Source organism: Haplochromis burtoni, unplaced genomic scaffold (assembly GCF_018398535.1).
Source record: "Haplochromis burtoni strain Fernald_Lab_line unplaced genomic scaffold, NCSU_Asbu1 Contig_79, whole genome shotgun sequence".
Lineage (NCBI taxonomy): Eukaryota > Metazoa > Chordata > Actinopteri > Cichliformes > Cichlidae > Haplochromis > Haplochromis burtoni.
In genome coordinates, this window is record NW_024582440.1 from 653559 (window position 1) to 678787 (window position 25229).

Consider the following 25229-nt stretch of genomic DNA (forward strand, 5'->3'; position numbering starts at 1 on the left):
TCGAACCGGCAACCTTCCGATTACAAGGCGAACTCCCAACTCTTGAGCCACAAACCCCCCACATCACTTACAATGCTGGTAATCAGGAAATTGTTGCGTTCGATAAGTTTAACACAAGCTTTCACCAGATCATAAATGTCAGCTGATTTTCCCTTGCAGACTCCAAATAAAAGGCCTTGATTAGATCTTTTGCTTCTGCGAGTCCGCTACGGTCCACTTGGCTCAAAGTGACTTAAATTTCATCATCAGACAGTGGGTGCGAAAGTCCATGTGGATGCCTGCATGTCGACCAATTTTTTGTGACACACAGGCTTGTCTGTTTGGTTGTCGGGTCTCTACTTGCTGACCGTGTCCGAGTATAATGAAAGCTAAATATGACATCTGCCTTTGCCAGGTGCCTTTGTTTATCTGTTGCATTAAGTGTTGTTTTCAAAAAAAGGGTGCAAAGATGATTTGATAAAGAGCTGGAATACTCTGGAGAAGTCCAACCCATGTTGGCTTTTTAAGACGGACACCGATAACTGATGATATTAAACATCCATTAGTGTCATAAATTGATTGATTGATGATATTTTTTTTCTTTCTGACGCTTGCACCATTAAATAATTGTATAAAATTTTGTTATGTGTAGTTATTTATTTACTAGTTGTGCCTGACTCAGATGAAACGTGTGCTGACAACAGGGAAATGTTCTCCTGTGGTCAACTCATGCGACATGTACAGTCCTAGCACGCTTCACGAGTGTTGCTCTCATCTCTACTTAGATTTTCATGAAATACACATAAAATACACATCAGCATTAAATATTAGTCAAATTTGTTTTCAAATATAAGTATCAGCACTTCTTTTAGTTAATATATTTGCATCTGAATTAAACGTGTGATACTCAGTTGATTTGAATTTGCTTATCTGTGTTTTCAGTGCATAATGATTCGTTTCAGACTTCTCAAAGGAATAATTAAGGTGAAAAGGCATAAAGCAACATGTAAAAGAAGCTTAAGGCATAGGCAAAACATTTACTCCTCAGTTGCTTTAGTAGTATCAAGCTCCTCTATGTTGGGGAGCCAAAGTTCACAGAGAGGTCAAGTTCCTGTGTTTTGTTTCCGCGCACCTCCTTTCATTCTTTTGGTCCCTTGCTCACATTTTGCCGTACCTGAGCTATACAAGTGCATCGAATAAAAAACAGAATGAGAAATAAACCCATTCACAGGGGTGAGAAAAGCGCTCTTTGTGTGAGCACGGTGATTACTGAGACTGACTTAGCGACTGCTAAATGCCATTCGGTTACTGTCGTGCTTAAAGGCTGCTGCTCCTCCCCTGACTCAGCACCTCATTTCCTCCTTCAAATAAATAGAATTAATGTTCTCAAATCAAATTTGGTCGGTTTCCGTGTAAAGCTTCCTGCATGGAAACATAACAGGAGGCGGCTCATCGCTTCTTAAGGTATCTTGAGACTCAGTCAGGGCGGCATCGAATGGCGTGGTTTTTTTTTTTTTTTGTACTTGTCATTCACATTTTTGTTTCCCTCTTGGCTGGAGACCTTTTCAACAGATGTCAGCTTAGTGCTGTGATTTAAAGCTGTGGATGCCTCAACATTGACTCTGCTAAGTCAAAGCACAGCTATGTATATGAAAAGAAATCAAAGAAATCAATAAAGCACATTGACTGGAGCATTAAATTCACACACAGATAGAAAGGTTTGCTCTAAAAAGGCCATTGATGGAAAATAAGCAGATGTGAAGTCTCGAATGCATTTCTGACTCGGTAGTTTGATCCTTTTACACATGAACTCCAAACGCTTTCACAAGTATTCATTCCTGAATTCAAGCATTATGTAAACCAGCAACATTTAAGTGGGCATGTTTAGTTTTGTCACGTTACTCCTTGATAAGAGTTGATGTCAGTAAGTTATGCTAAGACTTCCAGTCAGATGTTTATTAAATGCCTGTGCTGGCAACTGATTTTACTTTGCAGCACTGATGTTTAAAGAAAACCTCTCTCACTGTAACATCGTGCTCAGAGTAAACTGGGTCATTTAAGAAGTTTGATTTTGTTTGGTACGGCGTGTTCTCTCCTTAACGTGACTGTGGAGGTTTTAGTCGCATGCGGAAAATAGTTGACCTGCTCAAAATTCCCCAAATGATTGCACTAAATGCACTAAAGCAATAAAACATATGCAGACCAGCATCCGATGGAAGGTTTATGCCACAGCTGCCATTTTTACATTGCTGTAATATTTAATGCACCAATATCTCCAAGTTCTTTGAAATAAAATTATTTTTTTCAATGCTAAAATCTAATTATTGCTGTTATCCATGGATCCATGTACTGTTTTACAAGCAAAGAGCAGAAAAAAAATGTAAAGATCATTATTATTGTTATATTAGGATGACGTATTACATTTATTTACTTACATTCCTAAACAGAAGAATTAGTTTTAGTGGTTGAATGTTACACTTCATTAATTTCTGACTGACTCCAGTACGCTAGCTCAAATGTGGCTATAACAACATGACTTCAGTTTATTATTTGCGTAATAAATTAAATAAAATATCTAGTTTTACATTTTTTATTGAAAGATTTCTAAAATATTTAAAAAATCTAAGCCAAACTAAATTGTTAAACTGTATTTGTGTATTATAGTGAATAAAAAGTCCTTTCCATTAAGCGAGCTCTTTGTTTGATGGCTGTTGTACAGTGTAATTGTAAAAAAGTAAATAAAATTAATGCCTTAGAGTTAAAGAATAAATGGAAAGCCTCAGTAACTCTGGGAGAAATAAAGGAAACAGTGATTGGGGTTAGTCGGGATAACAAAGTGACATGTAATCATGCTTTCATATGATAATTAGAACATCTTTAAACAGTAAGTTAATTGGTGCAGCATAGCGAGCTTGTGTTTAGCTTATTGAGTCAAGCACTTTATAGCACCCATATACACTGTTCAGTGTTTATTTGTTGTAAATGAGCAGTATTTGCCCCCCCCATACTGCAGGCAAGGTAATTTAGAAAATAAAATTAGAATAATATATGCCTTACACACCTCATTTGTTTTAATTTGCAGCTTAAGGACTGACCTGACTATTTATAGCATGTAGTATGAAAAAGCGGTGATACAAGCTTTTTTTTTTCTCTTTAAGGTGGATTAGCTGTTATCTTAATAAACATGGGTGTTCTCAGCAGTGAGCAGAACCACTGTGAAGATTTTGCTAGCCACAACTGTGCACACCTGGACTGAGAGCGTGAAATCACAGTGCAAAGAAATATTTTTGCCACACAGCTGTGTTGGGGTTTTCTTTTCTTTTTTACTAGAAAGAAGGTAGAGCGAACTAAATGTTCATTAGGATTCATTTTGATACATTACAACTGTGCGCTGTGTCAAACATGATTCATGTCCTCGTTCATGTCATATTTTCCTGTCACTGTGACAGGAACTGAAAACAGCTGATGTCTAGGAGGTAGAAAGCAGGTGGCTGTCTCAAGCTTAATTCACAGTTTCATCGCACACAAACATGGCTCAATTTGTATTTAAATTTTTTGGGTACATGTCTCGCTGCTTCATAAATACGTTCCATGCAATCACATTAAATGAGGGCCTGAAAACTGCGGTTTGCTTGGCTGCCAGTCATCTGTGTAACCGTCTCACTGACACAACAAAGTCCTACACTGTGTGCCCCGACACAAACACTTTAATGCATATTAATGTTAACATCGTTGCTGCTCAAACACTGACATGCTAATGCTAGAAAATAGCTACACCCAAAGGCTTTAGTTTCCATTGATCAATTGTTTTTTGAAGTCTGAATGAGGGGAAAAAACATATTGGGTGGCTGGTTTTTTAAAATGATACTTATTATTATTTGGGTACTTTTTACAGCCCACACATTTACTTTGTTGTGGAGTCTTGTTGCTTTCATTAATCCTATTTTCAGCAAGCAGTAGGCAGCTGTTTTCAGGCAAATAATCTCTTAAAAACCCACAGTATATGACTTGCCCATCCCTAAATGAAGGATAAAGACAAAGATTAAAGTAAATATTGGCAGGGATTAGGGATGTCACGATACCACGATTTTAGTGGGTACCAATAATCAATTAAATGAATGCGTTTCAACTGGAAACCTTTTTATTTAAACAGGAATGCACGTGTGTTCTGACGCAGATCGAGGAATATGAATCAGGATTATTTATATTGTATTGAAATCAGCCAATCCTTTATATCAGACGCTACTGAAAAAGGTATCAGAAACGACTCCACACGGTTGTGCGTAAAAAAACCAGCTGTTTCGCTGCAGTGAGTTTTGTTTTTTTTTTCTTTGAACTTTTCTGTACAGCCACCTTTGTCCTCCTGGTCGCATGCCAGGTATATGTTTATCTGTCTCTTTGTTTAATGTGTCAGATGTTTTGGATCAGTCCCTGGCCGGAGTGCCAGCCGCATGAACCGGCCAAGGTGAACAGGTAGAGAGGGAGACAGAGTCCTTGGAGAAAGCACAGCTGTCAGAAATCCAATGCCGAGGCCTGCGCCGATGCCAGACGCTCTCTCTCTGTCTCACATTTTGTTAGATCTCTAGCTGAGCTCTGGCCCAGTGTTTGAGAGTATCCGTTTGCAAGCTCTCCATCCTTTGCCACCTGACCCGGCTTGAAAGCCACGCAGGCATGTGCATTTGGCCTGTGCGTGCGCACATAGGTGTGATCAGCGACAATAAGAGACAGACAATTCCAAGATTAATAGGTGCCTACAAAGAGACGAAAGGAAGGGGAGCGTTGCAGACTGAAAGGAAGGAGGATTCAGGAACGAGTCTGGACGTGAGTTTGGTGTCCCTGTCACCTGGTTGGAATGCAGAGCTCCTCATTTAGAAGGCTGTGTGATAAGATCAGGAGCAGACACACAGGATTTCCTGCCTACTGCCATACTGTCACCACTGATCACCACTTTATGAGACGTACAGTCCTGTTCTTATCCTCCGCTAACACGTACAGACTGTTTAACCTTTTTAAAGATACCTGCTTTATGTTTTTATGATTATTAGCACTTTTGTTTTCTGGGACGGGGCGTTCCGTTGGGTGTATAATGAAGTGTTACATTTTTGGTTGTATGGTTTTTATCAACATGGCAAAGAAGAAAAGATGTGGTTACACACATCGGATAACTCTTCCGGAAGGTTTGTTAATGCTTCAGAAGGATCGTAGGTTTTGAATTCCCATGACTCATTGCTCTGGTCGGTCCTAAAGAGAGGCGGATGTAAAGCGGCAGCTCAGCAGTGTAATTCTATACACGCTGGAAGCTGTGTCCTCATTTAGTTAATCTGTGCATTAGCATAGAAGTCGGCTGCCATACACAGGCAGTCATGGCTCTTTCTTGCCAGCAGGACATGGGGAGGTGGGCAAACCCCCCCGCAACCAGGAAGTCCATGGACTTGTGTGAGTCAGCTTGAGAGGCTGAGATTTTAAAAAATAAAATAAAAGCAGAGGTGGCGTGAGACTTAAAGGACGGTTGAAGAAGGTGCACTCATGTGACACCTCGTGTCAAATGTCTTCAGGGTGTTGGTGGAGGATATTTCTGATACAATTAAACCGTTAGACATGCGATTCAATTAGGTAAGATGTCTCACTTAAGCCAGTGAGCTGTTCCTGTGCGTGAATCGCCTCTGAGAGTTTGATACAACACATAAAATGCGGGGGTACGTCTTTGATATTGTGAAAGATTAAAGGCAGGGTTAAATGCTTGCAGTGCGCTATATTTAAGATAGACACTTCCTTCCAGCGTCAGAGTCTTCATACAGGTTTGCATAAAAATAGAGGAAATGGTTTTATTTATAGAAATGTTCTTGATTTTTATCTTTGGTCCTTAAAATAATCTATTTATATTTCCAGTCTCACAGAGAAGGAGAAATGCAGCGTCAGGACTACAAAATATGATTACTGCAATAACGTGAAAGCTAATTACCAACCGTTGGGGGTGGAGACGTTTTTTTCAACTTTTTTATTTTTCAGTTTAATATTTTTTGCTTCTATAACAATGTACCCGCACACTTTAATGTTGGACCCGAGAGAAAGATTACACGTCACCACTATAACGTGACCGAGCATCAACTGCATAGTTACAGCACCGTGAATTTAAAGCTTTTTGCAATAAAGAGAAATTTCTGAAAGCCTGACAGAGATTTGCTTCTGAGCGTCAGTCGTCTCTGTCCGATTGTTAATATGAACTTTTATGCAGCTCTCTGTGCACATTTTTAGCCTTAACAACGCTTCAGCGGTATGTGTGCGTAGTTAGCCGTGTGACTGCAGACCGGTGATTTAAGGGGTGTTGTTGCAGTGATACGCTCACTGAATGAGACTTGGCTTTTTGGTAAAGAGAGTTTGAATGAGATTATAGGCCTCTGCTGTCCTCTTCTTTCATTCACAAATTAGCTGCCTGCAAAACATATTCATCAAGAATTTCACTGTGATGATATAGGACGACTCCTGTAGGCAGAAGTCTAACACACTTGTGAACATGTTTGAATATCCCTGGAATAAAAGATACAACGAAAATGGACAAAAGGGAGGCTGTGCTTCCATCTCATCTACCTGTCATGAAAAAAGTCTACATTCAAGCTTAAGTTGGTGGTGGAGTAGGGTTATTGCTGTTGTGAAAGCTGTGGGCAAAGTAGAGGTCAGAAGGCCTGTCTTAAAGGGACCTCACGCCCTTATGGATACTGTCTAATTAGCAGAATTGAGCGATGCTGTCGGTGATCCCGGTGCGACCGTGTCGTCCTGCTGGGCCTTTTTTAAACACGACCAGATTGATTGGCGAGCCCTTTTTATTCCTCTGTCGTGAAATAAACCCATTGTCCTCCTGCCCAGCTTCACAGAAGCACCCTGCTGAGCTTATTTAGAACGCATGCTTGATCTAATTCGTTCCTATACAACAGCAAGTTAAAGAAATTGGACTGTTAAATGAATGCGATTGAAGTCATTTTCTCACTGCAGACAGCCAGTTTCGCCTGTTCTGGTGAAGCTGGTGCGCTCTGTGTTTATTTCCCCAGTCATGTTTGGAAAAAAGCTACCAGATCTATTCCTGAAAGGAGAAGTTTTTTCATTTCTTTCTTCACTGGCAAAGCGATAATAACATCATATTTATTCCATTAAAATGAAAGCATCTGCACAGTTACACAATCTTTTTGTTTGATATCTCCAAGGAGAGCCACGGTCCCACAGAGAGATTAGATGATGCACTTTTTGTTGCGCAACATCCGTTTCATGGTCCTAGCTGTGAGTCATCCATTAGTTTACAAGCAGAATTCACTGCCACTGCATCCTTGTAGAAAACAAACCAAAATAAGATAATAGCGGAAGTAAATGTCAAATGTTTGGCTCATGAGCATGTTTGTTCATATTTTTTAATAAAGTGATAAACTCCAAGTTTATTAATCTCTTTAAATTCTCCTTGTTTCTGTTTAGATTCGAGTCATTTCTGTAACCACATATCTGTCATCAGACATCAGCCGATGGGGTTCTCAGACTCATAATTATCGTGGATTAAGCTGATCCCTGTTTTTGCATCTAGCCGCTCGGGATCTTGTTAACCCTTTAACCTTAATGACTGTTTGAGAGGGGAAAAGATTACACTGTTAAAGTGAAGACTTCAGCGAGTTTCGGGAGCGAAAATAAATGCAGCGTTGTCAGTGTCTCGTTTTTGACGTATCTGCTTTTTTTCATTTGAGGTAACACGAGGCAGCGAGTCGCACTACAAAGTAGACATTGTTAACATCAAGGCTATTATTTATTTCTGCATCATGAGACTAACTAAATGTTGGTCTGAGATCTTTAGGTCTTTGGTTTTTGCACCACAGGATTTTTTTGTGTGGTTCCAGAAGTTAAAAAAAAAAAGGTTACCCAACATTGAGAAAGCATAAGAGGCCCCTTTTCCCTATGTGTGGAGCAGTCGGCCAAGAGGCCCCACATTCCCCTCAGAAAGCGCTATTGGTGAGTGTTGACATGAGGGCTGTGTGATATCACTTTTCGCAGCTCCCACATAATCATCTGTTTCATGCAGGATTACTTTCCATTTCTCCACATCTCTAAACACGCCTTTGAATTTTCACACTTTTAATAAAAACTTCAGCGTACTTGTGTAGTTTCTGCTGGCGTTTGAGAATATCAGCGATGTTTTTTCCTATAAATGTTTGTGCACAGTAAAATAATCGGTATGTTTCTTTCTTGCTGCAGCAGACCTATGTGTCCTCCGGCCACCAGATGGCACCCCCCAGTCCCAACACCAACAGTAGTAGCAACAGCAGTGGCGGTGGAGGGGAACAGCTGAGCAAAACCAATCTGTATATTCGCGGCCTCCATCCGGGGACCACGGACCAAGATCTGGTCAAGCTCTGCCAACCGTAAGTCATTTTTAAACTTTTGGTTATTTTGTACGTAGCACAGCAAGTCGAATTTTTATAAAGTTATAAAATCATCCTCTTTCTCATTTTTTGAGTTACCATCTATCTATCGTCAAGTGGAACATAAAACTATAGGTCGGCTGGGGTTAGCTTTGGAAAACATGAACACTGGATGAAGGAACAATCTAGCTTGCCTTTATTCCATCTATGAAATCCTCGCCTACCAAAAACACTGTATATCAAGGATTAGACGTGACCACAGTGACATCATTGATTGATAAGCTAAGTTCTGTTTCAAGTTTCGAGCCGAGTGTGCCGTTCTAGCTTTTTGTAACCAGTCACGAGTCCTAGATAGATCTGACTGTGAAGCTGAGGCACTAAAACCACCTTCACAATCCTACTGTTGACCAAAAAAAAAAAGACAAAAGGAACATTGTGCTGTTTTCAGTATAAATGGAAACTACTGACGGAGACCATAAGCCCATCAGGAAAGTGCTATTTGACAGCCACGGGGTGTTAAACAACCAGACTTCTTTTTGCAGCCACCTGCTGGACCTTAGAAAGAAAGCACTTCTTCACTGGCTTCCTTTTCCAGATGTGGAGGCTACCTCCATCTTTTAAATACAGGCTTTGATTTTACACACACAGAGAACTAAAAATGGTTACACAATGGAGACTTTTTGGCAAACAACTTCACATTTTTTCCAGAGTCTAATTTTCACTGTAGCCATCGTAAATTAGATGCACTATGCAAATTCTTGTTTGTTTCTGTATGTAGACAGAAGACCTACTACAATCTGTGATATGCAATAACACTGTTCTACTGTGTGATGATTAGATGACAGTATGACTTGCAATACAACGTCTACACAGTTCAGTTGAGAGTTTTCCTTAGGTTGTTGTGGGGCTTACATTAGGTGTAGATGCTGTGTTTGAACGTGTGCAGTGATAAAGGACTTTTGCTGCTTTGTGTGAGATAAGAAGCTGCAAACACATTAGAGAACATCCTGCAACGTTTCTCTGATTCCTTTAGCTGACATGCTGTGTTTGCATCTAAGTCTTGCAGTGGTAGATGAAGCCCCAGACTTAATCTCATGTATGTAACAGTCCGTCCCATTGGCCACGTGTGTGCGTGCTGACAGTGAATGCGTGGTGCGCGCCTTTCAGGTTGAATTTTCTTCATTGCACATGTTCCTCTCATAACAATGAAGAAACCGAGACTTATCTGTCGGTGCTAGTGGACACACATGTGTATTGAATGCTGATTGGGGCCTTTGAGGTGCTGCTACTTCTGGCCTTTAAACAGAATCAGGTTAGCTGCTAAGCTAAGTTTATCCTAACCTAAACCAACATATTCTGACTGTTGGAGTTATGGTGGTGCGCTCATATATACCAAGGTGTAACCTTAGTTTGGGTCTATGAAGCACTTAAAAATGCCTGTCTTATGTTAGTTGTGATAGGGGTGAGTCTTATCACAACTAAAGTCAGTTGAATTAATCTTGATGGGATAGGTGCTGAGATAAAGAAAAGAAACTTACAATATTTCCTCATTTAAACTCAGTGAAGCCAGACTTGTACACCTGGAAACAAACAGCCTAGCCAGTGTAGTTAGCTTTACAGACAAGCATGCAGTTAAACACCCAAACTGGTTTTTGGCTGCTGCAAGTGAGTGCTGTACGTCACAGAAGTGAACTTCAGCCCCACATCCATCAGGGCTCTTTCACAGTAAAAGCACATCCCTGTGAAGAAGCTTACACAACTTCTAATTTAAAAATGCCCGGTAATATTTCCAACATCACAGACCATCCATCTTTAAAACTTTGATTTTAATCATCCTGCCCATACAGAGAAAAGTATCAGAAGCATTAAAATCCACAGGGAGAATTTACTTGGCTTGTGACCACACACACACATACACACACTCATGAATTGTCGTGTGTGTGAGCAATCTAAGAAGATCAGAAATGTGCAGATGTGAAACACAGGAAGTTTGAGTGTTAAAGAGATTTACAGAGAAGCCATTGTGGATTGGCAGAGAAGTGGAAAGAGGACGGAGACTTTAGAGGAGGGTGGGAGGGCTACTGTTGAAGGAGAAACTTAAATGAGCGGGGAAAAAAGTAGCATGGCCTGCTGGGAAAGAATGTCAGATGACCATATATGGGTTAGGGCTGTCTTTTAGGCCCCTTTGGGCTCCATAGTGTGCTTGGTTGGTGTTCTCCTGCAGAGGAGCCGAGGTAAGCGCAGGGTCACACAGTCAGTGCCCGTTGACCTTTTAAACTCATAGCATTGTTGTTGGGGAAGTCATAAATGACAGCTTTTATTTTTATCTTTGGTTCTAATTATAACTCAGTGATCAGTAAGTCTTAAGTGAGTTTTTTAGATTTCTTTAGTTTAAAGGCATCAGATCGACACCAGAAAAAATAGAGATGCCTAACATCAGGTCAACCAGTTTTTTTTAAGCACATTTCTATTGTCCATACAACAAACATAGTATTTTCATTGTGCCTAATGAACTCACAGCAATGCCACTAAAGACCTTTGGTTTCTAGATAAATGATAGTTAAGTACAATTCAAGGTCAAACTCACATTTATTTCACCTTAAAGTTGTTTCAGTCGGACAATATTCATACCTCGAGTACTGACATATAATCCACATTGATAATAAAAATATTTAGACTTGATTCTCACCTAGACTTCACTTATATCTCTCATCTAAATTTTGCTCTTTGCTTGTAAATGCCAAACATTTTTGCTTTTTCCTAAATAATCAGACGCTTACTGTTCTGACATAATCAGGTGACAGGTGACAAAGTGCTTTCTGTAAAAAGAGTAGTGGATAAACTTAATGAAATTTGTCTCAGAAGGATGTGCGTGCATGTGTGTACGGCATCTTTACTTCCGAGGCTTTATATCAGTGAAAAGACACCGCTATAAAAAGAAACCAGTGGCTTTCAAGTCTGTTTTAGTTAAAGGTGACTGGTTATTTCAAATTTCCAGCTCCTTGTTTCTATTCATGGACCTTGCTAGATTAGCCTGGTGTGATTCAAAGTTCAAAGAAATCCTTAGCGCAGTCCCTGAGGTTGTCCGCTGTCTGAAACTTGCAGTTCTGTTAGGTCCGTGTTTGTCAAAATAGGATTATTATGACTTCTACAGCCATTTTTATTTTATTTGGCGGTGTGGGACTGTTCTGTGTAATGCAGGGAAAGCAGCAGCACCACCACAAATGCTTCACGTAACATAGCAGGCTTCATTGACAATGCACGTGACATTGATTAAGTCAGCAAGAGCATGAATAACATGAAAAGGAGGAGATTAGGCGGAGGTGGGTTGCAAAGTGTTTTGCAGAAGTTGAGCCATCAGCTGATTTGGGCTGGCCACCCTCCTATTACAGTAGGTCAACTTCCTTTGACTGGCTGCCTCTCATAAACAAAAGGGTTGAACTCCAGGTGGGTGGGGTTGCTGCTTTCATAGCAGAACGGTGCTTTACCTTAACGTGATTATCCACCTTCATTAACATCGTAGTAGTAGAAAAAATGCAATCAGAATATTTGTTCAGGAATGAAATGTTGAACTGCACAGGAGCCTCAAAGTAACCAAAGCGTCCTGTAGTACAGAGTACGGCATTTGCATCCAGAATAAAGTGATGTAGAGGTAAAACACAGCACAACATAGAAATACTTGAAGTATAATTACATGAAAATGTCACTGGACACGTTCTGCAGTTTCTCGAATGGCTGTAAACAGCACAGCACCAGTTCAGCTTTGTATACTAACAAAAATCCACCATAAAATCAACTGTGTCCATATGTGAAAGCCAGAGGTCCAACTGTGAAACTTCATTTGGGCTTGAATGGGTTACATTATATCAGGGGTGTGTGTACATTCATGCCTAACAACCACTTTGCAGCTGTTAGATGACACTGGGACAGTATAAACATAGCCTGTGTTTATTTGGTAATGGCTGATGAATTATTAATGCCTGCAATAAGGAGCTTTTCTACCACTATAAACTGTGCAGCGAAGCTTCTAGATTATTTTAATTCATCATAATCGAAATGCATATATATGTTTATTTGAATATCAAACTTAACACACAGACATAAGCTAATAAGGTCAATGCAAACATTCAGTCATGCCCCACCGCGGTAACTGGAGTGGAGCCATAAACGTTGCTCCTATATAACTTCTGGTCTTTGCATTTAGGACAAAAGTGGAGGAGTAGCGATGTCTTTAAATTGAATTGCCAGTCATTACCCACGTCTCTGTTGTGACCATCAAGCTTGGTCTGAGTCATGTGGTTAAACGTGCACTGAAACAAGGCCGGAGTGTAGGACCCAGCAGTGTGCTACCATGTGAGGGTGGAAAAACAGAGAGAGAGAGCGGGACGTGGTGGGAAGGAAGGCGAACTGGAGGGGTGAAGCATCAGGTTACAGTGTACATTCCGCCCAGACGCCATGTTGCCCAAACAGAGGAGCACCAGCCTCTCTCACTGGGTAAATTCACCAGACAAGGGCAGGTCTATTATACTGTAGTGCTGATGCACCGTCTTACAACACTGCATTCCATTAGTCTCAGCATGTTGCATAACACTTCTCATTTGCTGCCTTTAAGGTGATTTTCCTACTATCAATATTTATGTGGCTGGATGTATGCAGAAACTGATTTTCATCTTTTACTGACTGACCTTTGTTGTACGTCTCCGTTGACAGCTGTGAACCGAAATGACAGGTTAAGACATGAACTTGTGTTTCGCACGCTATATTCCTTCTTTTGTTTGTAGATGGGTGGATGAAAATGCATTTTCCTGAAAATTAATATCCCAGTTTGAGAGTCTGATGTTGCAAGTGACAAGACGTTTAAGCTGTATTTAAGTCAAAAATACCCTAAAGCAGAGCTGTATTTAGAAGAGAGGTGTTAGTGTGTTAGTCTGTGTGTGTGTATGTCTGGTAAAGACAGGCCGGGAACAAATTGTTTTTGGCCCTGGGGTGCCGTCCCCTGTCTTCGAAAACAAAGTCGGGGAACAGAGTTACTGTACGGCGGCCTGAACAAAGACACGAGGGAGGAGTCAGACGAAGTTTTCAGTGCCTCTTAAGATCATTAAATGCACACAAATGGTTGCACAAAGGATTTTGTATTCGTGTTTACACCTGTAGTCTGGCAGCCAGGGGAAATTTATAAATATTGGCAAGCATGTGGTAGGAGCAGATTCCTCTTGTTGCCTCATTGTAACCTTGTCCACTCATTCATCCTGTATTCTGTGTTCTTGTCTCTTCCCTGAAGGTATGGCAAAATTGTGTCGACCAAGGCCATCTTGGACAAAACTACCAACAAATGTAAAGGTAAACTCTAATAATCTTTTCAAAGACTGGGTTGTCATGTTTTTTTTTTATATGTTTTTTTATTTTTTTATTATTATATATACATATTTGAAATGTTTGGTTCAAATTGTCATCATAATGTACAGACAAGGTCAGGAAAGAGGTACAACAGTGAGTTTTTGGAGCCCACTGTAAAACACGGTGGAGGCTCTGTCGTGGTTTGCAGCTGCTTTTAGGCCAGTAGTCTTGGGGACCTTGTCAATATTGATGGAATTGTGAATGCAGGAATGTACAGACATATTATGAACCACCATGCAATACCATCTGAAAAGCAACTGATTGGCAACGGCTTCAGTTTTAATGACAATGATCTCAAACACGCTGTCAAAGCAGTAGAAGCGCGCCTAGATGGAAAACACTCAGTGGAACACTATCAGTCATGGATTGGCCTCCCCAGAGCCCACACCTCAGTGTTATTAAACCACTGTGGGATGATCTTGACAGAGAATGAAGCAAAAGGCAGCCGACATCCAAAGAAGATGTCCTTCAAGAAGCCTGAAGAACTATTACAGAAGACTACTTAAGCTTGCATATCAGATTCAGCTTGTAAGAATAAACGTGGTCATACCAAATACTGACTTTCAAGCTTGTTAGAATTGCTTGCACATTTCAATGAATCACTGCACTCATTTCCCATTTTTCCAGCAAAATGTAAAGAAATGTGGCTCAACACTTTTGTAGAGTGCTGTATTCAGCAAGCGCATGGCATCTTTTCATGTACTTCCTGATGCTACAGCATTTTTACCATCAGTTTGTCTGTTTTACAGGCTATGGCTTTGTGGATTTCGACAGTCCAGCAGCAGCACAGAAAGCTGTTACAGCTCTGAAATCCACTGGGGTCCAGGCTCAGATGGCTAAGGTAAGAATTAGCCAACTATCTTGTATCCATCTACCACTTGTTGCTTCCAAGTTTACCAGCCACCATTAGATTTAAACATGCCTTGTTTAGCCCATCACCCCGTCTTGTACCCGTATTGATCTTCAGAGAGCCATCAGCTCAAGAGTCATGGCCCTATTGCTGCGTACGTACACACACTATCATGTAAAAGGTTAAAAACTGTTACATGCAGTGGCCTAATTGGCAGCGACTGTGCTGTTGGAAAGGGTTCAAAGTAAACTCTTGTCTATAGGGAGGTGTGTGTGTACTGAGATGTCCCAGTGATGCACAGCCCAGACCTGCAGAAACAGTTTGCTGATCATATTTTTTATTGCTTGTTCCTCCGCTCTGTTCGGTCTCCTCTCAAATCCTCCTTTTGCCTCTTTCTTCACTGTCCTCCGCACTACCTCCTGTCTCCTTCCCCCTCACGTACTTCATTTCTGTGCTGTGTATGTTACAAACCTGCTCCTGTTGTAGCACTTGTTCTGAACTCTGTTGTAGCACTTGTTCTGAACTCTTTGTCCAAGTGTCTGAAGTCAAAGCTACTCTTGTCGGCCCATTAAGCTGATCCCTCTGGCTCTGAGGCTCCCCATTGAAGGAACCTGGGGGGGAGGGTGCCACTACACCCGCTGTCAATGGGACAGGCACAATGGACTGGCATTGTCCATCGCCTGGGCCTGGGCCTGGGGCAGACACCAGCACTTAATACACTCCACGCCGGCGTCCCTACCTCCTCCCTCTATCTTGCACCCAAACAGACCCGCAGCAATGTAACACCAGGGTCTCCCTCAGAGCAGCGCTGGAGAACTGTAACGGATACACACTGCCAGCTGACCTGAAACAGTCCAGTGCAACTAAAACCTGAGTCTAAGTTCACTGAGCTGCTTCTGTAAGAGTGCCATACAATCCTGCGTATCTTTGTACTTGACAAGTGCAACTGGACACCATAACCTGACTCACCCAGACAGCATGTGCTCAGTGAGAGGTGTTGATAACCACTATATAAACCTAAATATACACCGCCGTCTCAGAGTCAGTGGGTATTTCAGGTCAGCAAAAAAAAAAGAGCTATAGTCAATGGTATTATCAATATCAAGGGCAGGCTCACCTGCCAGCAGCTTCACCATGGCTGCTGCAGTGTTATTCACAAACACAATGAACCACACCTTGAACTAGATGTCCTTAGAGTGTGTGCTAAGTCCCTGAACGGGCCACCCCAGCCTCCAGGCTGCAAGCCCAGAGGAGCTGCGTGTGTAGGGGCAGCGAAACAATGGCAAAGTTAAAAATAGAGCCCCCTCCACCCCACCCCCTCTGTTTTTTTGTTTTTTTTTCTTTTTTACTTCTCAGCACCTCCCTGTTTGAACTCAGACGTCATCACCCACACGCTGCTCGACACACAAACACCCAAGTGAGCTAACGCACAGACACACCTTAACAGACACGGCTCGGTGAAGGCCTGGCACAGACAATACACGGTGGACACCTCAGCAAATCCCATTCATGCGCCTGAGCTGCGCGCGGCAACATTTTAATACAGCAGGAGGAAAATTGTTAGAATATCAAACCGTCTGCTGCGTGCGCTGGCCGAGCTAAAAGGAAAACAAAAAAAGGGAAAAGGGGTGGAGTTTTTTGTTTGTGTTTGTTTTGTCATATGGCTTTGAATTCCATTACTGTCAGCTGGCCTATGACCCCTGCGGTTTGCTCCTCTGTTGCATAATAGCTGTGTTAGCAGGAATGACGGCAATCACAGAAAATAGGTTATCTCTCCACCAGATGGCTGAGAGTAGGAGATACTCACGTAGGCTATAAAACATTTAAGATAGCTGTTGACATACTTTAATGCCATAAATGTTCTCAGGAATTCTTCATTGTCAGATCGCCACCTCTGTCAAATGTGCCCGAACAGCTTGGCAAGTATCTGAGGTACTGGCTGTCCTCTCCTGGTTGTTGCTTGGATCAGTCCAGTCTAAACAGTTGTAACTCGATTTGCCTCGCTCGCTGACAGCTTCTGACAGCTTCTTCTCCATCCAAATTTAAAAAGCTTTTATTATTTGTGGTGTGCAGAGCTGTTTGATTGCATGCAGCAGGCACTGAAAAGAGGAGATAAAATGGTATAGAGAGCAGCCTGCTAGTCAGAAGACACCCATCTGTCTTCTTTTCTAGTTTCACTCTTTTTCTGTCATTCTCCTTTCTAATTGCCCAAATGACTGCAGAGGCCTGGGTAGGTCCTACCCTGTGAGTTTCCTCCTTCCGTAACAAAATATCAGCCTTTTGAGTTATTAATTTCCTCCCTCTTTCTTCGCTCTCCGTTTTTTTTTTCCTTCCCCTGTTTTTTAGCCCAGCCTCTTTTTTTTTCATGGTTGCCAGGCTCCTGTTGCTCTGTGAACTCTTTAACTTCATGCCTGGCTTCCTGTCTGCTTCTGCATAGTCACACAAGGTTTCGCTTTCAAGTAGTGCCACCAAATGATCTCTCCTCTTAATTTACTCCCAGATCAAGATCTCTTCATTAGTCAAAATTATACCAAAAAAGCACGACTCGCTACCCCTGTGCACAAATTAATGCTTTGCAAATGTCAGAGTGTTTTTTTTTTTTTAGCGTGCACGCAAGGTTTTTCAAATCCTCCTCAGCTGTGGCAGTGACACATAGAAAGTGGTGAGAGATTATTCAGGGTTTCCCTTTATTGGTCTGTCACTAATTGCTTAAAAACATTTCAGCAGGTTCTGTTACTAAATTATGCTTGACACGCAAATGTAATTTAATCAATTTGCCAAGTGCAGTGGCAGGTGTTGATGGAAAGACGGGTCGCACTGCTGCCTACACAAAAATTTGTGCCGTGTGGAAAAAAAGATTTTTGAAAGTGACAACATTTTTCTATTTGCAAGAGTGCCAGGAAAGTGTGCTATAATATATATATTTTTAACTTGAAGCCGGGAGAACTTCACGCTTTAAGCAACTGTAAATACTTGAATAAAGCAGCGGCGTCTGCACCGACACGGTTGCTTTGAGATAAATAATAAAAAGTCGGCGCCGCGTTTCCTCATTCAAAGCTTAAGAAGATGCACGAGCGAATGGATTCTCATTTCTCACTTTCTGTATAGCAACAGGAGCAGGACCCCACCAACCTCTACATCTCCAACCTGCCCGTGTCTATGGATGAGCAAGAGCTGGAGAGCATGCTCAAGTCTTTTGGCCAGGTCATTTCCACCCGCATCCTCCGAGATGCTAATGGGACCAGCCGCGGCGTCGGATTTGCCAGGTCAGACTGTGGCCTCGCATGGTGGCCCATCGTGTCTTGAGCACATTTTCTGTTATCAATTACATGTAATTTGTGCAGCTCTGGCACGGACCAACCGAATGCAAACAGCGCTTCTCGAGAGGGATTAATTTTAACTCTGTCTGGTTTTTCAGGATGGAATCCACGGAGAAGTGCGAGGCCATAATTCAGCATTTCAATGGCAAATTCATCAAGACTCCACCAGGAATACCCGGTGCGTGGAATGTTTTTTTTGTATTATAGAAACCTGATACTGTTGTAAGTGCTGGAGCTGAGTGTGTTTTCTTCCCCACTGTGATCAGTGAATTCACTCTCTTGTTTGACCTGTTGCTTTCTCAGTGCCCACAGAGCCCTTATTATGTAAGTTTGCAGACGGAGGTCAGAAGAAGAGGCAGAACCAGAGCAAATATCTTCAAAATGGAAGACCTTGGGCTAGAGACGGAGATACGGTAACGTCTTTTTTTCTCTCCTCTAAAATCATGGAGAAAAATCACATCAAGTACATACTGGAAAGTTTTGAATTTAATCGTCCACACTCTGTGCTAGCAGACTGTTTTAGTACGTACTGCACCGGTGTTTGCATGACCTCACTGGTTCTGAATCCCTTTTTTGTTTTCCCAGGGAGGAATGACGCTTGCGTATGACCCCACAGCCTTACAAAATGGGTGAGTGGTATGCACGGACTGACTAAAAACAGTCCCAGCCCTCCAGGAAAATAAACATAGCAATCAGAGACTGGTAAAAGGCTGCCCTCTGCTGGACATTGCAGGATCTCAGATATGTTGCTAAATTAGCTGGAAATTGTGGACATGTTGCAGTTTCCTTCATGTTTTCTTCTTGTTGCTCTGTGTGTTTGGCAGCTTCTACTCCTCACCTTACAGTCTGGCTCCAAATCGAATGATTGCTCAGACTTCCCTCTCTCCCTACATGCATTCTCCTGTCTCATCATACCAGGTGGGACTTTTCACTCTGTTTATATTCAAATTATTAGTAGTTTTGTTTGTTCATTTTTAGCCCTGCTGGCTTTTAAAATCTGCATGAAAGTGAATCATGTATTTTTCTGTTGCTTTTCTGTACCGAATCCCTCATTAAGGTCACGTTATGTAAGTTAACATGCAGAACGGCTGCTTTCATCCAGGTCCTGTCTCTGTTCTTGTGACCTTTTTGTGCCAGCTTACACATTAAGGGCTCTGAGGGGACTGTGACAGCACCAGATGAAAAATATCGAAAAGTAATTTTGCGATGTACTCCCGCCTCTACAGGTACACAACCCGTCCTGGATGCACCATCAGTCATACCTCATGCAGCCAGCTGTGAGTATCCCTTCTGGTCAATGCTTTCTGGTCTTTTCACTTGGCCCACAGGGCAAAAAAGCATAAACAAAAGTGTAAATGCAAAAAGCGCTTGAAGCAGGATATACAAATCAAAGTGTCACGGCAATGAAAAAGAACATAGTTCTTTCTGTTACATGGAAATCAACAGGAACAAGCAGCCTCAGTGGTCACACAGGAAGCTGTAATATTTATTGGATCTCTGATAGTTGTGATCTTTAAGCGTACGCTTTAAGCATTGACCTGCTTTAGGGAACGCCATTCATGAATTAGTCTCAATACTTTTTTGTGGTTGTAATTACGCTGCATGTTAAACTGGACAATGTATCTGTAGCTGCCCAGCATCAGCTGCATTGCTGCCACTATCTGAACTTGACCAGTGGCAGCTATGATTTGCATTAACCAAATGAAAGGAAAAATATCTTCTGCTGGGTCAGCTTTTATGGAAAAGGGATCAGGGTGCGTGCCGAAGCCATGTGGAAAGCTTAAAGAGGAATGCACACCTGAAAGGGCTTTTATTTCATCAGTAGATATCTACAGTTTAAAAAAAAAAAAAATTAAACGTGTACCAGTGTTATTAATAAAATATGATGAATATTAACCTCTGCATTTTAACAAAATGTAGTTTCTAGGTGATACATGTCACACTCTGGGACTGCATTTAGGTGTGTGTCTCTGTGCGTTCGCAGGGTACAGTTATTACCCCAACAATGGAACATGCCATGTCCATCCAGCCCACATCCATGATGGGACCTCTCACCCAGCAACTAAGCCACCTGTCTCTGGGCAGCACAGGCACAGTCAGTACCAACAGACACACAAACAACTGTCCCCGTCCCTAACGACATTTACAAGTGTAATTATTTGCGTGAAATACTAAACACACAGTCACAGATTTCGTTTTCCTCCCTGTCTTCCCTACAGTATATTCCGGCCAATACAACTATGCAGGGGACCTACATCCCCCAGTACACCCCAGTGCCTCCTTCCAGCGTCCCAGTAGAGGTATGAAACGTTTCCTAATGTCTTAATGATGTTTTGTTTTTCCATGAGGTGGCTGGCTCAAAATGAAAACTCCTTTGTGGGACATGCTGTGTAACTAATAATTGAACGTGGCTAAAGAAATGGAGGTGGTTGTTCAAAGGTGCCAGCTGGCTGATTGAATTCACTCGATATCCCGAGAGCCTTTTAAAGTGATCATGAATTTACCAGCTAAACCTTTAACTGCGGCGTACGTCCCTGTGTCTGTGAAGTCATTTTGTTGATGTTTTTGAGATCAAAATGACTTAGCAGTGCTGTCCTGCCTTCTTTTTAATCTGTGAAACAAACTCGCCTAGTTTAGGTTGCAACTGCTCATTTTCCTTATTCATTCATAAATCTGCCAGATATTTGATTCATTAAAAATTGTCAAATAATGAAATATTAAAAAGCATCTGTCATTTTATTGCTTTATTAGGTAAACAGCACCACTTAAAAGTGCTTTTAAGAAGCAGCAAAAATTCTTTCATCGTGTTGATTATCTGTTGAATGACTGATTATTCCAGGTCAGCACATGTGTTTGCTGCTTGAACCAAAGAGAATATTTCCAGCTGGGAGAACCTGTATAAATGGAGTGTCTGCTTCTGTTTCCGCCCAACATTGGGCTGAGTCCATGTGTAACCTTTGACAACCTGAATGCAGCCATATGCAAACCTCAGATTTAAGACTATTACCTAACCGGGCAAGCCTTTGCAATTTCTTTATGTCTTTCTTTATTTACTTTGGCCATCACTGCGCAGTCTGTGTGTTCCAGGGCTGTATTGTGGCAGATCCAGGCAGAGTGCTCTGCAGTAGGGCCTCTGAACCTGTGGGGTGTTTTTAAGCCATTTGCTGAATGGAGCTCAGTGATAGCGGTGGTGGCCTCTTAGGTGACCTTGTGAATGAGAAAATGGATGATTTATGAATGAAGTACAACAGAAAGCACATGAGAGGGGGAGGCTGTGAGTTTAAATCCAATATTTGCTCTTTGTGCATGCACACAAAAGGATAAGATGCATTTAATGTGATTAGGAAGGGAGTTTTAAAATATCGTCTGTCTCCTTTATGCTAACATCTGTGTGGTTGTCATGAATTATTAAGTTGCTAAACCTGAATTTTCTTTTCTTTTCTTTTACCCCAGGAAAACGGTGGCCAGCAGCAGCAGGTTGCAATGGAGACTCCTACAGAACACACAAACTACTCATACCAACACACCAAGTAAAGCTAAGGTAGGTAAGGTCGCTCCTTCCTGCAAATTACAAATATGTAGACGTTTGTAAATTGCTTAATTAGCAAAATTGTAATGAGCATGAATGAAAACATAAGTCGTGGTTAAAAGAGACACAGATGATTACAATGGTGAAAATATTACTAAGTTAAAATAACTTTTTTTAAGGAGGTTTCCACAAATCAAAAACTCTAGAAAAATAATAATAATAATGGATTACATTTATATAGCGCTTTTTGAGACCCTCAAAGCGCTGTACAATTCCACTATTCATTCATTCTCACATTCACACACTGGTGGAGGCAAGTTACAGGTGTAGCCACAGCTGCCCTGGGGCGAGGCTGCCATATCGCGCCATCGGCCCCTCTGGCCATCACCAGTAGGCGGTAGGTGAAGTATCTTGCCCAAGGACACAACAACCAAGACAGACAGAGCTAGGGATCGAACCGGCAACTTTCCGGTTGCAAGATGAACTTCCCAGCCCTCTGAACCACGGTCACAATAAAGACATGATGGTCATTGTGGCTTCTGGATGGGGGCATGTTTATGAGTGTTGTTCTTTGTATAGGGACTTTAAAACTGAGAAATTCTCTGTACACTCCACCTACATATGTGGTTAAACGTTTCTCAGTTATTGAGCCTTTGAAGAGCAAAATATCAAATATTTTAAATGTAATTGTTTGTAGCAGTGCTACAAGCTGATCGCCTCTATGCCACATCGCGCTGATGCAGTAAGCCGAGGGGAAGGAGCCCGAACTAAGCACAGAGTGTATAAATGAACATGCTTTTCCGAAGCTGGACATTATTTTATTGTAAATCCTTTTTTTTTAGTTGCTCTTATGAAAGATTATAATCTGATATTAGATACTGGATTTCTAACTTTCATGAGCTATAAGCCTGTATGCTGTTTGTCATATCCTTGCCTGGACATGTGCACCACATCCAGGGCTGCTGCTGCCATGTTTAGATCCCACCCTGGAAGTCCCCATTCTTCCCACTTTAAACTATCCGCAGTGGTTACCAGATCTTCTCTGCTGCGTCAAAATTGCAACCCTCATGGTAAAGAGGTTGAAAACACAGGGCATGCGGTGAGTGAAGATTGTGCTGCTGTGACTAAAAACCATTTTCACGCCAGGCCGCAGCACGGCTGAGGCTGTTTGCACCGAGTGGTCGTCTCACTCTGGGGTACTTCATTGGTGCATCAACCGGTGATTGTGAAAAGAAAGAAAAGGAGAAAACAGATGACAGATCATTTTCCCGAGGTGATAAATCACTCCAAGGTTTGAAAACTGCCTCAGCGGGAGCCAACTGTCATCACCATCGGCTTTATCTGACACCAAGTTTATGTTTGCTCTGAGGTAAGTTTGAGGTCAGCGGTTGCTAAGCACAGACTTCCAGTCAGGCATCTAAAGGTCGCTGCAGTGCTGGAAGCGGTCCAGGTATGCACAGTGACGCAACCTTAAACTCAATAGCAGCCAAACCGGAATCAGGTGTGGTTCGTGCTTTCAGTGATCGTAGAGGTAGACGGTCACGCCGTGTGTATCCATCGGCTGAAAAAACTCAAAATAAGGAGTAGGAAGGAATGATTTGATATTGCATAATATGATTTTAAGAGGAAGACTTTAGCTAATTATGTCTGCTATGGTCTAAAAGCATCTCATGCAATGTTTTCTAAACTATGATCAGTGCAAGTGCGCGAGTGGGTTTAGAGTGTCAACGCTGAGTCGTGTGTTTTGCAGCTCCCGGCAGGGTGGGGCCGAGGCTGCGAAATGAATCCAACCGAACAGGATTCAGCTGGAAGAGATCTGTGCTCCACACCATCACCAAGCAACCCGACTTGAACATGGATGACAAAAGGAACACGTGTATGCCTGTGAGTGTGTTTGTTTGTGTGCGTGCGTGTGTGTGTTTGTCTGTTGTTTGTCTATTTCTGTGTTTTTTGTTTTGTTCTTTTTTGGGGGGGGTTTAAAGAAAAAGGACAACACTTAACATCATCAGACTTTTCAGCTCACATCCTCAAGAGCTGATCAACCAAAGGTGGGAATCTTCTTCAAGAGAAGCTTTGATCTATTTTGATAACTGAAAAAAAAGGAACGTAACAAAAAAAGAGGGTTTAAAAAACTCTTTGAGAAAAAAAAAAATTAAAAGAGGAGGAAAAGACAGAGCATTATTTTTGTGTACGTAATATAGCAAATTCTTATTTTTAACTGAGCATTCTGGATGTTTCAGAGTGATTCAAGGAAGAGTTGAAACACAATGTGTCTTTTTGATTTTTTATTTAGGTTTTTTTGTAAAATATGCAAAGGTTTATTTTTATTTCCTGATGTCTGTTGTTGTTTGACATTCTATTTGCAGCAGCGGGACGGGTTGGGGTGTGCGGGGTTCGGGGGGGCGGGGAGGGGGGCAATTTGTACAGATTTTAAAAAAAGCAAAAAAAAACTTACAAACACTTCCGCTGGTCTGGTGTGTCGAGTCGCTCTGACTGTGGGAGGCAAACCGTTTAAAGCTACTTCTTCCTGTAACTGCTGCAGAGATTTCTCATCACGCACAGATGATGACAAACATCGACTGTTTATAGTTTAGTCAAATTAATTCTTCTCTTTCTTGTTTTTTCGTTTAACTTTAAATCATTCTTTCTTAAGAGAACAAAAGACAATCAATTATTTATATTTATATTTGAATTATAGTTCTATTTTTTAGAGGTTTTAGATCAGCGAGGCATACGTTTATACAAAAGGAGTTATTTAATACTGTAGTCAATGAAAACATGAAAGAGCTCCCCCCCCCCCTAGCTGAGCTCCAGTGTTTGGCTCATGAATTTAATTTTTAATTATTTTTTTATGATTGGATCACTCTCAGTCCACATATGCTTACAAAAAAAACCTGCACCTACTGTTAATAGTTAATACTTTACTACATCCTCGTCCATGAGAAGTGGTTTTAAGCGGTTTTGTGGTGGCGAACCATCAGGTATCATTGAATTCATCCTCTGCCTGAAGTGGTGACGTGTGCACGCATTACAAAGGAGAGATTATGTGAAAACAAAGAGCAAATGCAGTGACTAAATTAAGACGTAGCTTAGTGAAAGCAATGAGGGATATCGAATGGAAGACTAACAAAATCCCTGAGAATAATTAGTTTGAGAGGAAAGGGAGCTGTAAGTCTTTTTTTTTTTTTTTTTCAATGCTGCTGTCACCTGAGTTTGATTCTTTGTCAGTGATTTTTGTTTTTTAGTTTGTAGAAAGTTAAGTGTCTTCTGTTTTTTCTCTCTCTCTCTTTTGTCTTTCACTTGAAAGTCTTTGAGCTAATTTGCCTTATTTTTTGATGAGTTAATCTTACAAGTAGATTAGATTTTAGCTGTAGATTTTTAGCTTTTTATGGAGTCGTTTTTTTTTGTTTGTTTGTTTTGTTGACGCTGTTTTCTTGTGCGCGTTGTTTTCTTTTCACATGAATTTCCGTTCCAAACCTCGCGTCGTCTGTCCCGACATTGCGTCTGGCCTCTTTAGCAGAAAGCCTTCCAGAATGGAGAGCTGAACCAAACAGTGACTTTACTTAGTGCTGATCCAAATCACTTCTACTGATGCTGCTGCATCGGGCTCGGACAAGCTCATAAACACACAAACCTGGGCTGTTTTCAGCTTTTTAAGTCAGCACACCGAGTTAAGCTGTCACCACGTACATCCAAACATGTTGAACTTTAATTTATACGGATATCAAAAACTGTACATATGTAGATAATAGAAATAA

At 41.4% G+C, this 25229-nt stretch overlaps 1 protein-coding gene across 7 annotated transcripts in view; it reads left to right on the forward strand.

Moving 5' to 3' along the window:
• LOC102312407 (RNA-binding motif, single-stranded-interacting protein 2) overlaps positions 1 to 24663 on the forward strand; it is a 27537-nt gene extending 2874 nt beyond the window's left edge. For 3 of the 7 annotated variants that reach the window (XM_014334376.2, XM_005924859.3, XM_005924858.3), the window contains exons 2-14: positions 8209 to 8375; positions 13657 to 13715; positions 14522 to 14613; positions 17731 to 17888; positions 18041 to 18120; positions 18246 to 18355; positions 18528 to 18571; positions 18767 to 18860; positions 19169 to 19219; positions 19927 to 20037; positions 20162 to 20242; positions 21396 to 21483; positions 23222 to 24663. In XM_014334376.2, the coding sequence (XP_014189862.1) occupies positions 8209 to 8375; positions 13657 to 13715; positions 14522 to 14613; positions 17731 to 17888; positions 18041 to 18120; positions 18246 to 18355; positions 18528 to 18571; positions 18767 to 18860; positions 19169 to 19219; positions 19927 to 20037; positions 20162 to 20242; positions 21396 to 21476 (1128 nt within the window). In that variant the 3' untranslated portion in view covers positions 21477 to 21483; positions 23222 to 24663. Of the gene's footprint in view, positions 1 to 6; positions 7966 to 8208; positions 8376 to 13656; positions 13716 to 14521; positions 14614 to 17730; positions 17889 to 18040; positions 18121 to 18245; positions 18356 to 18527; positions 18572 to 18766; positions 18861 to 19168; positions 19220 to 19926; positions 20038 to 20161; positions 20243 to 21395; positions 21484 to 23221 lie in introns of those variants that run through there. The other 4 variants (XM_014334378.2, XM_042222108.1, XM_014334377.2 and 1 more) reach the window with 2 other exon arrangements.
• The last annotated feature ends 566 nt before the right edge of the window (positions 24664 to 25229 follow it).